At 40.4% G+C, this 14,699-nt stretch overlaps 1 protein-coding gene across 2 annotated transcripts in view; it reads right to left on the minus strand.

Moving 5' to 3' along the window:
• Positions 1-612: 612 nt before the first annotated feature.
• The window catches only part of LOC129775040 (protein kinase C and casein kinase substrate in neurons protein 3), a 116,116-nt gene continuing 102,029 nt past the window's right edge, over positions 613-14,699 (minus strand). For both annotated transcript variants that reach the window (XM_055779215.1, XM_055779214.1), the window contains one exon: positions 613-2,255. In XM_055779215.1, the coding sequence (XP_055635190.1) occupies positions 2,143-2,255 (113 nt within the window). In that variant the 3' untranslated portion in view covers positions 613-2,142. The remainder of the gene's footprint in view (positions 2,256-14,699) is intronic.

Raw genomic sequence — 14,699 nt, forward strand, 5'->3', positions numbered from 1 at the left:
ACAAAAATCTTGAAGAAGCTGTCAATTTCTTGAGTACCACCTCTAACATACCAATTCAGTTCTCCAAACTGCAAGAGTTATTTCAAATCCTTACAATTGAAACGTATGATAAGGAAGCTATGTTCCGTTTTTGGGATCTATTTGATAAAAATGTGCCATTATCGGAATTCAAATTTGGGCGATACATCAAGCAATATGATGTAGACTCAATAGTTGATGGGTCTGACCTATTGGAAGCAAAGCAAGATGACGATAAACAAGGCCAGTTGGAAGCCCGTTGGAAGGAAATAAAGTTCCGAAAGTTCGACACGGCTGCTGATCTCATCTCACCGAAGCCTGGAACCGTCTATGGACTTGGACACGTCGATTATTTTGTGCCCCGGAATAAAGAAGAGATTAAAACCATTTTCCGCAACTTTGACCAATCCGAGAAGGACTTTGAAGACTGCTGGAAAAAAGCGAGAAAGCTGGAGAGCTGCGAAATGAACAAGGTATCAGCGGAGAACTTCAAGAAAATCCTGAACGAAAAAGATATCAAACTGCATGCTGTATAGAATCAATCGAAAATAACCATTCTGTGGAATTTCTCTAGCAATAAAGAGTTTCTATCCGTTCAACTTTACTAATTATAAATAACTTGAATCTTTTATCATCTACTTATACCTAACATTTTGCGTTTCGTCATATAATATTTCATCAAACGTAATATGTTACACAACATACTCGATTCAACTGACAATTCTCTGCATTGTATTGTAACGGTTAACCATATCGCTAAATCGTTCACATTCGGATTTCACTCATTTTGCTAAAAACTGTGGATGTTCCTCGGATTCCGGGTGTGCCAAAAATAAGTTTGTTTTTCCTATTTCGAGTGCTGTCTAACAGTTTTAGGAAACAATATTAATTTAGGTCAAGCCTATGGTTTAGGTCATCGCGAATAGCTCATATCAATTTAAAATTATCCACGGACAAATATTCAAACCGCCGTTTTCTTCTTATGTTTGCTTATGCTTCGATGATATGGGTAGAATTGTAAAAATGTTTTTTCCCTACAGCTGTACCTGCTATCATTTTGTTTTTTGATATACGACATCGATTCGATGGTGGTTCAGTTACTTGTGTTTGTAAAGATTAGTTATTTATCATAACATATGTTTAGTCCCATAACGTTTTTGGCAAATTTTCTAATGAGTGACCTTGTTTCCAATTTTATGATTTACAAATTGATTGTTGGCGCTAGTGTTATCTTTTATCAACATGGTTTTACATCTTTGCGATAGCTACTGTCTGGACAAAGATTTTGCTATGTATGGATGTGAGTGAGTGTTCTAGAGGCTTTTATATATTTCACCCTATTCTTGTATGGATCTTTGTTATGAGTAAATGCAGCGTGATAACAAACGTTTTGTTTTGACTTTATCTTTTTTTTTACTGCAAATGTATAAATCTACTACTCAATGAACGTAACTACACAAAATTTGTCCATACCTTGGCGCATGTCAATTTTCAAAATCTATCCGCATACATGCAAAGGTTCAGTCATTACCCAACGCTTTTATAAAAATACATATGACAAGATGAGCAAAATATTACCCGAAATCAGCCAGTTTCACGTTTCAATCGGACACATACAACTATTCCAACAGACACGGGATAAAAAATTATAATGTGGAAATTACAAGCACTTACTTGGTATCCTAACAAACGTGTATGACTCCAAGCTACGACAAAAAAGGTTCCAACTGACTTGCATAGTTTTTATTTTTAGTTTTATTTTAGGTATAAAATATTCCAACAAAAGCTTACCTAACCTACCACAAAATCTTCCTCATTTTAGCTTAGACATCAAATCGAAATAATAACTTCCAGTGATCCGAAAATAGCTGCGAAGTAAAAATATATCTCGCTTCTCGTATTTTATTTCTACTCAACAAAAACGAATAACATGACTGAACGATACGCTGTGGCTCAAACGAAGAGGGGTGTGTTCCGATACAAAAATATGGTAAAGTTTAATTTAAAACAACGTGTACGCAGCAGGTTCGTGCGCACTTCTGCTATCGCCGATCGCAGCAATATCTTACAACATTCTCACTTCCTTCAATATTTCTTCCGAATAATGCAGCTGGGTGCCGTTTTTTACGTTGCTATCACCTCGACATAATTGGCAGGGTACAAGCCAACGCGTCCGTCCTTTCGGCCCTTACACCATCCCTGTTCGTCTTCGTCCTCCAGCTTCTCGAAAACGTCACCTGTGAAGAGAAAAATTGTGTGAATGTAAGGTATTCACTACATCAATAGAAATGGCAATTCTATAATAGGTTCGCCAAATCAATAATACGACCTTGTACATCCGACAGGCAGTAATCGGATTTTCAAAACTGTATCAGTTTAGGCAATCATTAATCATTGTAATATTAATAATCAGAGACAAAATGGAAAACCCAAAAATATCTGTTAAAGGTCGTACTGGATCATCCAACGGAACAAATCAATGATTGGGCTGAATGAGATCGTCTCTGAAGTTATAAAAGCCTTGAGAAACAAAAAAAAACTATCTTTTATCTCCCCGATATATTTTTCCTTTACACATTATGAAATAAGAAAAAAGAAATAAAAAAACAGGAAGTGGGTTATATCTATGGTATAACTGCAATGGTGACGTAGGACTATCGTTGATTCAGTGATCATTTGTTTGAAGTTGAATCTGAATCCATTCTGAATGAATGACCAAATGAATATTTGAGGCACTTCGAAAACGAGAGCTCTTTCGCTTGCATGTTATTTTCAATGCCAAGAGGAACTGTCAGATTATTTTGCAGCAACGATATCTTTCCGGATTCTTCTCGAAGTCCACCACCAGTGGTTAATGCTAACCCGATAACCATCTGTTAATTGCACATGATTGAAAAACCACAAAATCAATTGTATTTGGTCGCAGTATTATATGGAGAGAAAACGTTAAAATAAACTCTTTCGCTTGAATGTAATTTTCAATTCCCAAGGGATCTGGCAGATTATTTTTCAGCAACGATAATATCTTTCCGGAATCTTCTCGATGCTGGATGGCAACCAAACAAAAATAGTTCCGCGCGTGTATGTGTGTGTGGTGGCTGCTCCGATGTCTCAATCGGAACCGTTTTTCGGTGCTGATACTCTCTTGGTCACCTTCTCTTCTTCTCCTGCCTCCTGCCTCCTGGCTTTTCTGCCCTCCCTCACAGTTCCAAACGAACTGCATGTCTTTCAGGTCAGGTCAGGCTAGGTAATGAATCCCTCGATCCCTTGATTCCTCGCCGAAAAAGAATAATTTTCAGAAGCTTTCCTGTTAATTGCGATCAATTGAAAAATCACAAAACCAAATGTATTTGGTTGCATTGTTATATGGATAGAAAACATTAGAATAAACTCTTTCTCATCAATGTATTTTTAAATTCCCAGGGGAACTGACAGAGTATTTTTCAGCAACGATTAGTTCTTTCCTGATTTTCCTCGATACTCGAAGCCCACCAGTGGTTAATGCTAACTCAATAACCACCTGTTAATAGCACTTAATTGAAAAATATTTGGTCGCAGTGTTACATGGATAGAAAACATTAAAATGAACTCTTTCGCATGAATGTATTTTTCAGTTCTCAGGGGAACTGGCAGATTATTTTTCAACAACGATTGCATCTTTCCTGAAATTTCTCGATGCTGAATGGCATCCAAACGAAAATAGTTCCGCGCGTGTATGTGTGTGTGTTGGCTGCTCCGATGTTTCAAGCGGAACCGTTTGTGGCATCACTCTCCACCTGATGGATTCCCTTTCGGCCTAAGGTGCACAAACAGGCTCTTGGTGACACCGTTCATCCGCGCTTTCATGATAAACGAAGAGCTTCACCACAACAGCGACAACATGCTCCAATCGCTGTTCAATTAGAACTGAGTGGATTTCCGAGCGGCGCTCGCTTTTATACCGATTGGTGATTTCAATAGCCTGTTTTGAAAGCAATTTTAGGACTATTGAAACAAGTTTTTGTATCAAAAAGTAACAAGTATATAACGCGTAGACATTTTATCTTTCGAATGAAGTGTTAATCATACCATTTCGTTCAGCTGTTTAGGAGCTATTAACGCTCAAAATCTCGGTCTCCGGCGTAACGCTTTCGTTTTCGAAACTTTGATTTTACACCCCGGTATAGAAATGAAAGACGTAGTCCTACGTCAAAAAGGAACAAGAAAAAAAGAAAACAAGTCAACCCAACTTTGATATAATACAAATGCTGTCCATCTATCGATTTTTTCCGAACATTGTCGATACTCGGTTGGATCACTGATGCCGATGACAGTTCGGTGTCTGTCCAGCTTGACGCGGTCAACAGCTTCGTCATGATGTCGGCCTAAATGCGCTCGGTTGTTATGCCAGGTTAACGAATTCAACTTAACTTTCACGCAGCTCTCGGAAGAGTTTTTAGTCAGCAATGATATGTCGCGATGCATTCAATTGGAAATTAGCATTTAAAGCTTGACAGTTATTCTCTAGACAAAAATCGTCTTATACAAAGTTGTTACTCATGATAAAACGCTCGTTTTTATGTTGTCAAAAATAGGGTGACCAAAATTGTCGATGAAATAAAAAATCTAACCTTCTTATCTTTATAGATAGAGGTAAATATAGTTCGACAATGTTGTAGTTCCAATTATTTGAGACATCTTTGTAGAACAAAGTTTTTCTCTATCTCTTGAAATAACCGATAAAGCGCCTTTTTTTCTAAGTCACGTTAGGGTCACCATGAAAAAAACAGTTTTTTGCTCTAACTTTTATATTTCAAATTTTACATGCAAACTGTCTTCGAAAGACTTTTAGAGCTTACTAATACAAACATTTTTCGATGCAGAACTTGTCAATATCTCAACTTCACTCAAAGTTATTGATATTTCTTCCCAAAAAACACGCTCTTTTCAATTGTTTGTCATTCTTTCTGGGGCAAACATAAAAAATGTTTGTTGACAGAATTTGAAAGAACAGATTTCACTCTATATAATATGTGATTTTCAAAACTATGTTATTTTTGAGTGCATCGCAAAATGTTGGTATCGATAAGCTCTAAAAGTCGTACGAAGACAGTTTTGATGTAGAATTTAAAATATAAAAGTTAAAGCAGAAAATAACACGTTTTTTCATGGTCACCCTGATGCAACTTATAAAAAAGCATTGAATCGATTATTTGAAAAGATAGAAAAACGCATTGTTCTGCAAAGTAGTTTAAAATAACTGGGGCTACAACATTATTGAACTATGTTTATGTTTATCTATAAAGATAAGAAAGTTAGATTTTTCATTTCATCGACAATTTTGGTCGCCCTATTTTTGATAATATAAAAATGAGCGCTCTATCATATGTGACAACTTTGTCTAAGACAGTTTTAAAAATTCTACATCAAAATGGCCTTCGCACGACTTTTAGAGCTTATCAACACCAACATTTTGCGATACAGAACATGTCAATATCTTAATCCTGCTCAAAGTTATTGATGGGTTTTCATCCAAAAACTCATGATTTCAATTTTAATTTACTCAAACACAAAAAATAACATAGTTTTGAAAATCACACACCATGTAGAGTGAAACATGCTTTTTCAAATGCCGCCAATAAACTTTGTTTACGTTTGCCCCAGAATGAATGACAAACAAATGAAAAGAGCATGTTTTTTGGGAAGAAATATCAATAACTTTGAGTAAAGTTGAGATATTGACAAGTTCTGCATCAGAAAATGTTTGTATTAGTAAACTCTAAAAGTCTTTCGAAGACAGTTTGCATGTAAAATTTGAAACATAAAAAGAGCAAAAAAAAAACAGTTTTTTTCATGGTGACCCTAACGTAACTTAGAAAAAAGGCGCTATATCGGTTATTTCAAGAGAAAAACTTTGTTCTACAAAGATGTCTCAAATAATTGGAGCTACAACATTGTCGAACTATGTTTACCTCTAACCATAAAGATAAGAAAGTTAGATTTTTTATTTCATTGACAATTTTGGTCACCCTATTTTTGATAACATAAAAGCGAGCGCTCTATCATGAGTCACAACTTTGTCTAAGACAGTTTTTGTCTAGAGAATAACTGTCGAGCTCTAAATGCTAATTTCCACTTAAATGCATCTCCTGGACCATTGTGCAATGGTATATGTCGCGTTGCACTGGAATTCACAATCAATGGTTTAGTGCTACTCCTCCTGCAGCTGAGAAGAAGGGCACTGATTTCTCCGTGTTGGAAGGTTTCTCAGCTGGTTTGGATCCCTTCTTCGAGTCACGAGCCTCCTTCCGGCATTCGCTGTGCCTGCTTCTTGCAGTAGTGATACACGATTGGTTGCTACTTTTGATCGTCGTAGCTGACTTGAACCGCTGAACTGGAACCCTGCGGTTTCGACGCTTCGTTAAGGAACTTTCGCTTGCTCAACTGCAACATGAGTTCGTCGGCGGAAGGACTGTGTTTAAAATGTCGAACTCCCTCCTTAGGATCGTTGCAATCGTAAGGTTTTCCGTCAGTTCCTGGCCAACGTTGGCCAGACGGGAGAATAACTTCTTCATTCCGCCTCATCCTCGCTGTCGAAGAAACATCTGTCGCAAATACGTTTTAAGAGACACACCTTCGACGTACAATCGGTTTTCTGGTGTTGGTTTTGGAGCGCCATCCAAGCGGCTTTGGTCGTCACCTAGTCTTCGACCAGCAGTCTGATGGTGGCCTTAGCCTTGGCGTTTGTACTACCGTTTCCGGTTCCACTCCCAGCTCCACGTAGCACCAAATTTCCTCTCGTACGGGCAGCAACTCGACCGTGAAGTGCTAGGTCGAATAAAGGTTGTAATCGAAAAAAATACAACATTTTCTTTGGTGTATAACTTTTCATTGTATGGATATAAATTGATGAAATGTTGGGTAAAACTAGTTTAGAGTTTAATATTTACATGTGCAAAATTTCGTCACGTTATGTCAGGTGTTTATCGAAATTTCTACCAAACAAGAAATGCTTCGACAAAAAAATATGGGCGCAGGCGTGTAAAATCCAGGCCTGTCAAACAGATTATTCGCGCCCCAACATGTCCAGACATGTTTGCTTTCCGAGCTAAGCGGAAAGTTTTGTGAATATGACGCGAGCAAAGCAGAAACGCATGCCCCGCCCGCTCGACATCACCACCAGCCAATGCAACGGGAGAGAAAGAGAAGAAAACTCCTTGTATATAGAGAATGTGTGTACATATTATCCTTTAATTTAATTTAATTCTCACTCCATTTCCAACCATCATTGAATAAAGACCATCCGTGTATTTTAACCATGTGAATAAAACTGTAAAAAGCCAAAACAATTAGCTAGTTTTTAATCAGCAGAACATCATCCTGATTCCACCGTAGATCCAGCAACCATCCAGAAGGAAGTGCCAGTGATACAGTCCACTTGTGATCGAGGTGGTTCTGTTAACGTGCTTGTGGAACCAATCCGTCCTTTCAAAGGACATGAAAGTGTGCTAGTGTCCTTCCACAAGTGCTTAAGCGGAACGCTCGCTCGCCCACCATCATCTGGCACGGCCTTCACACAGATGGATTGCGAAACAGTTGGGAATCGACCATTCTACCGTGTCCCGTGCGGTTAAATCGTCTAAGTAGTCCCAAACAACCCAGCGGCGAGCTGGCAGCGAAAGAAAAGCGAGAACGACCAACCACTTGAAGGCAAGGAATATGAGGGATTACTTCAAGCGCAATCCGAACCTTCCGATGCTGGACGTGGCCAAGAAGATCATCCTTCCATCTGGTTCGGCCAGGAGATAATGAAGCGGGCCGGACTTCATGTTTTCAAGGTAAGGAATGCGTTTAGAAGAACCGATAAACATAATACGGAGGGCAAATTCCGCGCCAAGCAGCTGTGCTGCGAGAGGTAGGTGCAACCGGATTGCGTCGTAACAGACGACGAGACGTGCATTGAAGCAAATGTCAAGCAGATATCCGGCCTGAAGTTTTTCGTCGGAGAATCTCGCCTGGATATTCTAAAACAAGAAGGTCTACAAATGTTCCAAGAAGTACTTGGTGTGGCAGGCGATCTGGGGGTGCGGTAAATTCAGCAAGCCGGACATAACGACCGGCACTATCAAATATATGCAGAAGAGTGGCTCCAGAACTCAGACACTCTGTTTTGGCGGGACTCGCCATCGTGCCATTACGCGAAACCGGTTATGGAGTAGTGTGAAGCCAGTGATTAAGTTCAAGGTACGGACATTTAGCCTGGAAGAGGAGGTTGAGTAAATCAACTTTGCAAAAATATAGGTAATATGTGTTTATTTATTCCCTGAGAGTTTCAAAAATATCCGAGTAAAAATGAATTTTTGGTGATCTTTATTTTGTCTGTTGCATTCTTTTTCGAGTACGGTCTTCAGTTTCTATTATTCAGTTTTTGCAACGAAAATTGGTTCTCTTCCATCACTTCTCACGATAATCGTTCGAGAAACGCGTGTTTACTACGGTTTCCACGAGGATTTTTCACGGGGACAAAAATAATTGTTGTTTGGTAAAATGGCGTAACTTTTACTCCGCTGCTAGACGTGGTTCATGGTTCTTCTCTTAGTAACAATTGTATAATAATAATAACAGCTTCATTTACTGATCGTATCGATGGCAATGGGCATGTGTGTATATGTGTGTGTGGGTGTTTCCTACAAATACGAATGAGAGAAATGTAATGCACTGGGGTAAATCGTTAGGGTCAAAGGGCCTGGCTGGGTGAGGAAGTAAAAAGTGTCCCCAAACCAAATCACCCGTTCTATAGAAAATATTGTAAAGGGAGCCAAATAATCTATGGTAAAAATCGTTCTTTACAATTTTCTGCACGCTATTGTCGAGGCAAAAATTTTAAAAAAATACTGAAAGTGCGTCTTACTATGGGGTATCAAGAAATCTTATCAAAAAAATTTTCATCAAAAATTATAGTACTAAAAATCATGAAATATTGAATATTTTTATTGGAGGACTTAGAGATTCAGTACTCCTCTAAGTCGTATTTGACACTTAGCGAACGAATACCGCCATACTCGCGACTAGACTTTCCGAGATCTCGCACAGCACGCAAAAGAAACAGTGTGCTTTGCGTTATTCAGTCTCGCATATCACAAAGTCACTGGGAGCTGTCTTCAACAAATGAGCGTGGTAGAAAGCTGCCGAGCGAGCAGACTTCCTGTGCGCGTTAAAATTCTACGTGTCATATTACGAAGATTAAAATTTTAAGCACCAGAAGCACAACTTCCCCCGACTGCACCAAATGTCACTTTGAGGCAGGCACACGAGAAAGTCTAGCGAGCACCAACACATGTGCATCACTCATGTTGAGGTGCAACGAAGTATTCACATCTCAATATTTTACGAAAGAGAAAAGAAGGAGACGAACCCAGGCTCGTGTGCTAAAGCCCGGTTGCTCATGAAGGGGTTGTGAGGAGGAGAAAATCAATACTCGTCTCTCGGAATTTAGCCGCGCGCGCACAGGAAGTCTAAAAACCTCTCAATATTTTACGAAAGAAAAGAGAAAGAGCCAATCCAAAGCTCGCGTGTTAAAGCCCGATCTCATCGCTTGCACATGGGAGGGTTGTGAGGAAGAGAAAATCGATATTCGTCTCTCGAAAATAAAGCGCGCGCGCACAGGAAGTCTGCTCGCGACATTGCAAATATTAAAAAATTATAGGAGGTTGTGTCCAAGATACGACCGCATTGTTGACGTAGAACTAAGCTGTTTTTTTCATATAAGTCGCTCGTTTATACCTTCGGATGTTATTCAATAATGCTGTGAAATTTTAGAAACAACTGCATAGTAGAATAATCTCTGAATGGTTTTTCCGTTGTAGAATCAGTTGACGATAATTGATTGATGATTCATTCTTGCCCTCACAGGACAATACACTAGCTGATCGTATGTCGCAATTTGTTTCATGTCAATGCATTAAAAATTTACCTCGAACGCTATTCCGGTGGCCTTTTTCGCAATTGACATAGACTCGGCTACAGTCGATTATATACATGTTGCACCAGCACCGTCTCATAACTACATCAATATATCTTTGACACCACATGGAAACAACAACAATGACAACACTTGCAAGTATCAAATATCATGCTACATGTTATTTGAGGGGCTTATAATGAAAGGGGTGTGAGTGATTTCATCGATTTCTCTACAGCGACTCTCTCTTTTGGTCATAACTTAGCTGCAAATACATTCCCAGCTGTATTTGAAAATGCGGAAGACAGGTCAGAGCCTCATCTATCGTATTCTATAGCAAACTCAAATTGGAACGTTTTTGCAATAGAATTATTAACTGAATAAAAAGTTGATGAAGAGAAATCGATCAAGTCACTCACACCCCTTGCATTCTAAGCTCCTCATTTAGTATTGCCTCAGTGGAATCGCACCTCTAGGCATCGTTCGTATATCGTAAACTTGAAACTAGTAGGAATATAAACACTTCTCATCATTTTGCGCTATTCTCAAAAGAAACGCTTCTGTTAATATTACTGGCCACTACCACTGGTGGGGTCCAATCTTAGATCGAAACGCAGCGAAAGCAAAGTGATCTGGATTGCTCAACAGTCCGATGCCGAATGAAAGTTTGCCTCAGCAAGATCCACTGTTTATACTCTAGGCAAGTATTCCCCTTCATTCTTCTTCTTTTCCTTTGTTCACAGAGACTACGATTTCCCCTTCGTTGCTTGTTATTGACAGCTCTGTTCGGGAAAGCACACAAATGGACAGAACAAATGTATGGGAAAATGGAAACGCTTAAAGTTTTCATTATTATTATTATTCACTTTTATTCATCGGACTGTTGTCTACATGAAATGACCTAATACTATAAATTTCTAATGTTTCTAATTCGTGCGAGGAATTTAGCAGAAGATTCTTCAAATTGAAACAAATCTTCGACAGTCGTAAACATACGGATCATAGCTGTGAGTGGTTCATTATACCCGAAGGTCGTTCGATGATATCTTGGTTGAAGCAGCGTTCTAGCTCGTAATGCCCTCGGTGGCACTCGGATATCCAACAACGAGAGTAGCCTTGGGCAATCGACCTCAGCATTCAGAAGCTTTGCAACAAAAACCGCTTGCTGATTTTTTCGTCGACGTTCTAAGGTTTCCAACCTCAGCAAATTGCAGCGATCAGAATATGGTGGGAGATTTTGCGGATCGCGCCATGGTAGATTTCGCAACGCAATCCTGATGAACTTGCGCTGAACACGTTCGATCCTCAAACTCCATGTTAGCTGATGAGGAAACCAAACCGTCGAAGCATTTTCCAGGATTGGGCGTACCAGAGAGCAATAGAGGGCTTTCAGGCAATGAGGATCAGAGAAATCTTTTGAGATTTTTGACACAAATCCAAGCTGACGATTTGCCTTAGTGATCAGAGCAGAGCGATGGAGGTTGAATGTTAGCTTCTGGTCCATATGAACACCTAGATCACTGAATTCATCGATTCTATGAAGTATTTCTCCGTTTATGGTATAGTCGTAAGTGATTGGTTGCTCGACGCGATAATATGACATTGCCAAGCATTTGGGAATACTGACCGTAAGCTTATTTCGACGGCACCAGTCAGTAAATATATTCAATAACGACTGAAAACGCATACAATCCTCAACAGTCCGCACGATGAAATACAACTTCAGATCATCCGCATATGCTAGCTTACATCCATCTCCAAGTGCAAGCAATACATCGTTGAAGTACAAATTGAACAGCAAGGGGCCAAGATTGCTACCCTGCGGCACACCTGACATATTTGTAAAACTCGAAGAAGTAGTAGAATCCAATTTTACACGCAAACACCTATCAGTCAAATATGAGCGAAGCCACGACGTTAACCTTTCAGACACGCCAAGTTTTGAAAGTTTTCCCAACAGGATATCATGGTTGATGGTATCGAAGGCTGCTTTGAGGTCGGTGTAGATGACATCTACTTGGGCTCCATTTTCCAATTGCTCGAAACAGATCGTTGTAAAACTAAGCAAATTAGTGGTAACCGAACGTCCAGGCATGAAGCCATGTTGATCACTGGAGATGTAGCATTTGGTGCTCTCGAGAATGATGCTGCTCACAACTATTTCAAACAGTTTCGAGGCAGATGAAAGATTAGTTATCCCTCTATAGTTTTTAACATCTCGTTTGTCACCTTTCTTGTGAACCGGTACCATAAAAGACTGCTTCCAGATTGTTGGAAATTTCGACTCAACGAGAGATTTGTTAAATATTTTACACAGCGGCTCAACGAGAACTCCATTCGTACGGCAATACACAGCAGATGGAATGCCATCTGGTCCAGGTGCGAAGGTACATTTGATTCTCTTGACTGCATTATTTACCATATTGGGCGTGATTTCAAAGGCATCAATGTTGACTAGATCCACCGGAACATCCGCAACAGCTGAGATAAGGTCCTCCGAATTAACTGATTCCGAGGTAAACACTGAAGAAAAATGAGTGGCAAAAAGTTCACATTTCTGCTCGCCGAACGATGATTCAACATCATTTAAAAATATGCTGGGAGGTATAGTCGAGTTCTTCCGTTTAGAGTTTACATAGCTCCAAAAGCTCTTTGGGTTTCGCCTGAGATTAGTTTGGACTCGCAATACGTACGATTTGTAGAGCGATGAGTTTAGATTACGGTACTCGTTGCACGCCAAGTGGAAAATACGTTTATTTGCCAAGCAACGGTTACGTCGAAGTCTGCGTTGCGAGGCATTACGTTTCCGTTTCAATTTTCGTAACAGCAAGGTGCTCCAGGCAGGAGAAACAGCAGGTCGACGAGTTGGGACATTCGAATTCATCCAATTATTTAGCACGGAACACAACGTTTCAGCCATTTCATCAACATTCAGTCCATCAAGAAGATCACTAACGCCAGTCAGGAAGTCATCTAGAGCAAGGAAATCAATCTTCCTGTAATCTAACGCAAGCTCAACATTCTCATTCATATTATGCGACTGCGCACAATCATCGACCAAAGGTGGAGAGGAGATGACAAGAGGCGGATGGTGAAGGTCAGCTGGTAGAAGTGGTGAAACCGATCTCGAGATTTCCACAAGCAAATCAGAGGAACAGAAAAACAAGTCGAGAATTCGCCCTAAGTGGTTGTACTCAAGATTCCTTTGGAGCAGATTAAGGAAATCCATGCTATCAATCAATAGGGAGCTAGCCATTGATAAAGGAACATAATTCACGGGTTGGATGAGACCATCAAAACAACTCCAGGAAATTCCAGGTTGATTATAGTCACCGCATACTAGCAAGCGATCGTCATCGGAGCCAATGTTCCCTAGTTCGTGGATGGACGCAATATGCCCATTTAGTACGTTGAGGTCTTTGCTCTTGTCTGGCGGAATGTAAATTGCACACAGCAGTAGTCGCTTGGAGCCAATCGTAATAGATGCACACACCTGCTCTAAAGTTTCGCCGCTGGATACAATTATCTTGTTACTGACGAATCGATGGTGTACGGCAATTAGAACTCCTCCAAAACTCGATTTGTTGCTATTTTTACAGCTTCGGTCGCATCGGTGCACAGTATAGTTGCTACCAAAAAGCTGCGTCGAATTGATGGCGTCGTTGAGCCCCGTCTCGGTTAAAATGATGACATCAAAATTACAATCCAGGGTGTTGCAGTAGAAATCGTCGATCTTGGTCCGCAGTCCTCGAACGTTTTGGTAGTAAATCCATAAACGACTAGCTTCGCTGGTTGAGTTCTGCAACAAGCAATCATCAGGCGCGGGAACAGTTGGTGAATGGTACAGATACCCATCTCTGGTGGAAACCCTAGGCTTCTCACCATTCACAGAATGTCGTCGCGATAGATGATTATTGGTAATGGTGTCAACCCTAGGATTTCCACCGTCCAGAAGACAGAACCTTAAGTAGTTGCTTGAGCATTGCCGTTGGATGCACGCTGGTTTTTTGGATAGCCGATGAATTCGCGGAATAGTAATCCATCGGGCCAAGTGGATGCGTCGAGAGCGAGGCCTTTCAATGATAGATCCAATCCGATTTTGAATGAAACGAAAGTCAGCTTCGTAGTATCTGCCTCCTTAGGAACAAGACGTACCACGTCAGCAGGACTGGTCAAATTCAGACAACGAGAAGTAATTTTTTGAACATCGTCAACAGTTACTAACGGGTGCAATCCGGATAGGTATAGCCAGAACTTAGGAGCGGGGATAGATGGTGTCAGGCATGGCAGAGACAAGTCACTGAGATCAATTTTGTTGGTTCCGCGGACAGAAGAAGTACCAATCGGTTCGCCTTCATTACCGCGACGACGTTTAACACCAAGTCGGGGCCAGGTATTTTCCATCCTTGGTCGAGTCGGTGGACGCCCGGCAGAGTTGTCGATAGAGATGCATTTGTCCACTTTATCACTCATCGATTTCACCAATTTGGTTAACTGTTGGACCTGAGCGGGTAACCCATCAGTTGACGAAGCAGTGCCATTCGTGATCTCGTCGTGTAGATAGGTTTTCACACTTCTACCTCCCAATTTATCTCGGCAAGTCGCACATACGAATACTGCCTTTCCTTGGGAGAACAGATCTTTGCTTGCACGACTGAGGTTGAAACCACAACATTGCGTGCTGATGTGGAAGTAAACCTCACAAAAGCCACAACGCAGTGGCTCGATTTCATTTATCTCC

Source organism: Toxorhynchites rutilus, chromosome 3 (genome assembly GCF_029784135.1).
Source record: "Toxorhynchites rutilus septentrionalis strain SRP chromosome 3, ASM2978413v1, whole genome shotgun sequence".
NCBI classification, from domain to species: domain Eukaryota; kingdom Metazoa; phylum Arthropoda; class Insecta; order Diptera; family Culicidae; genus Toxorhynchites; species Toxorhynchites rutilus.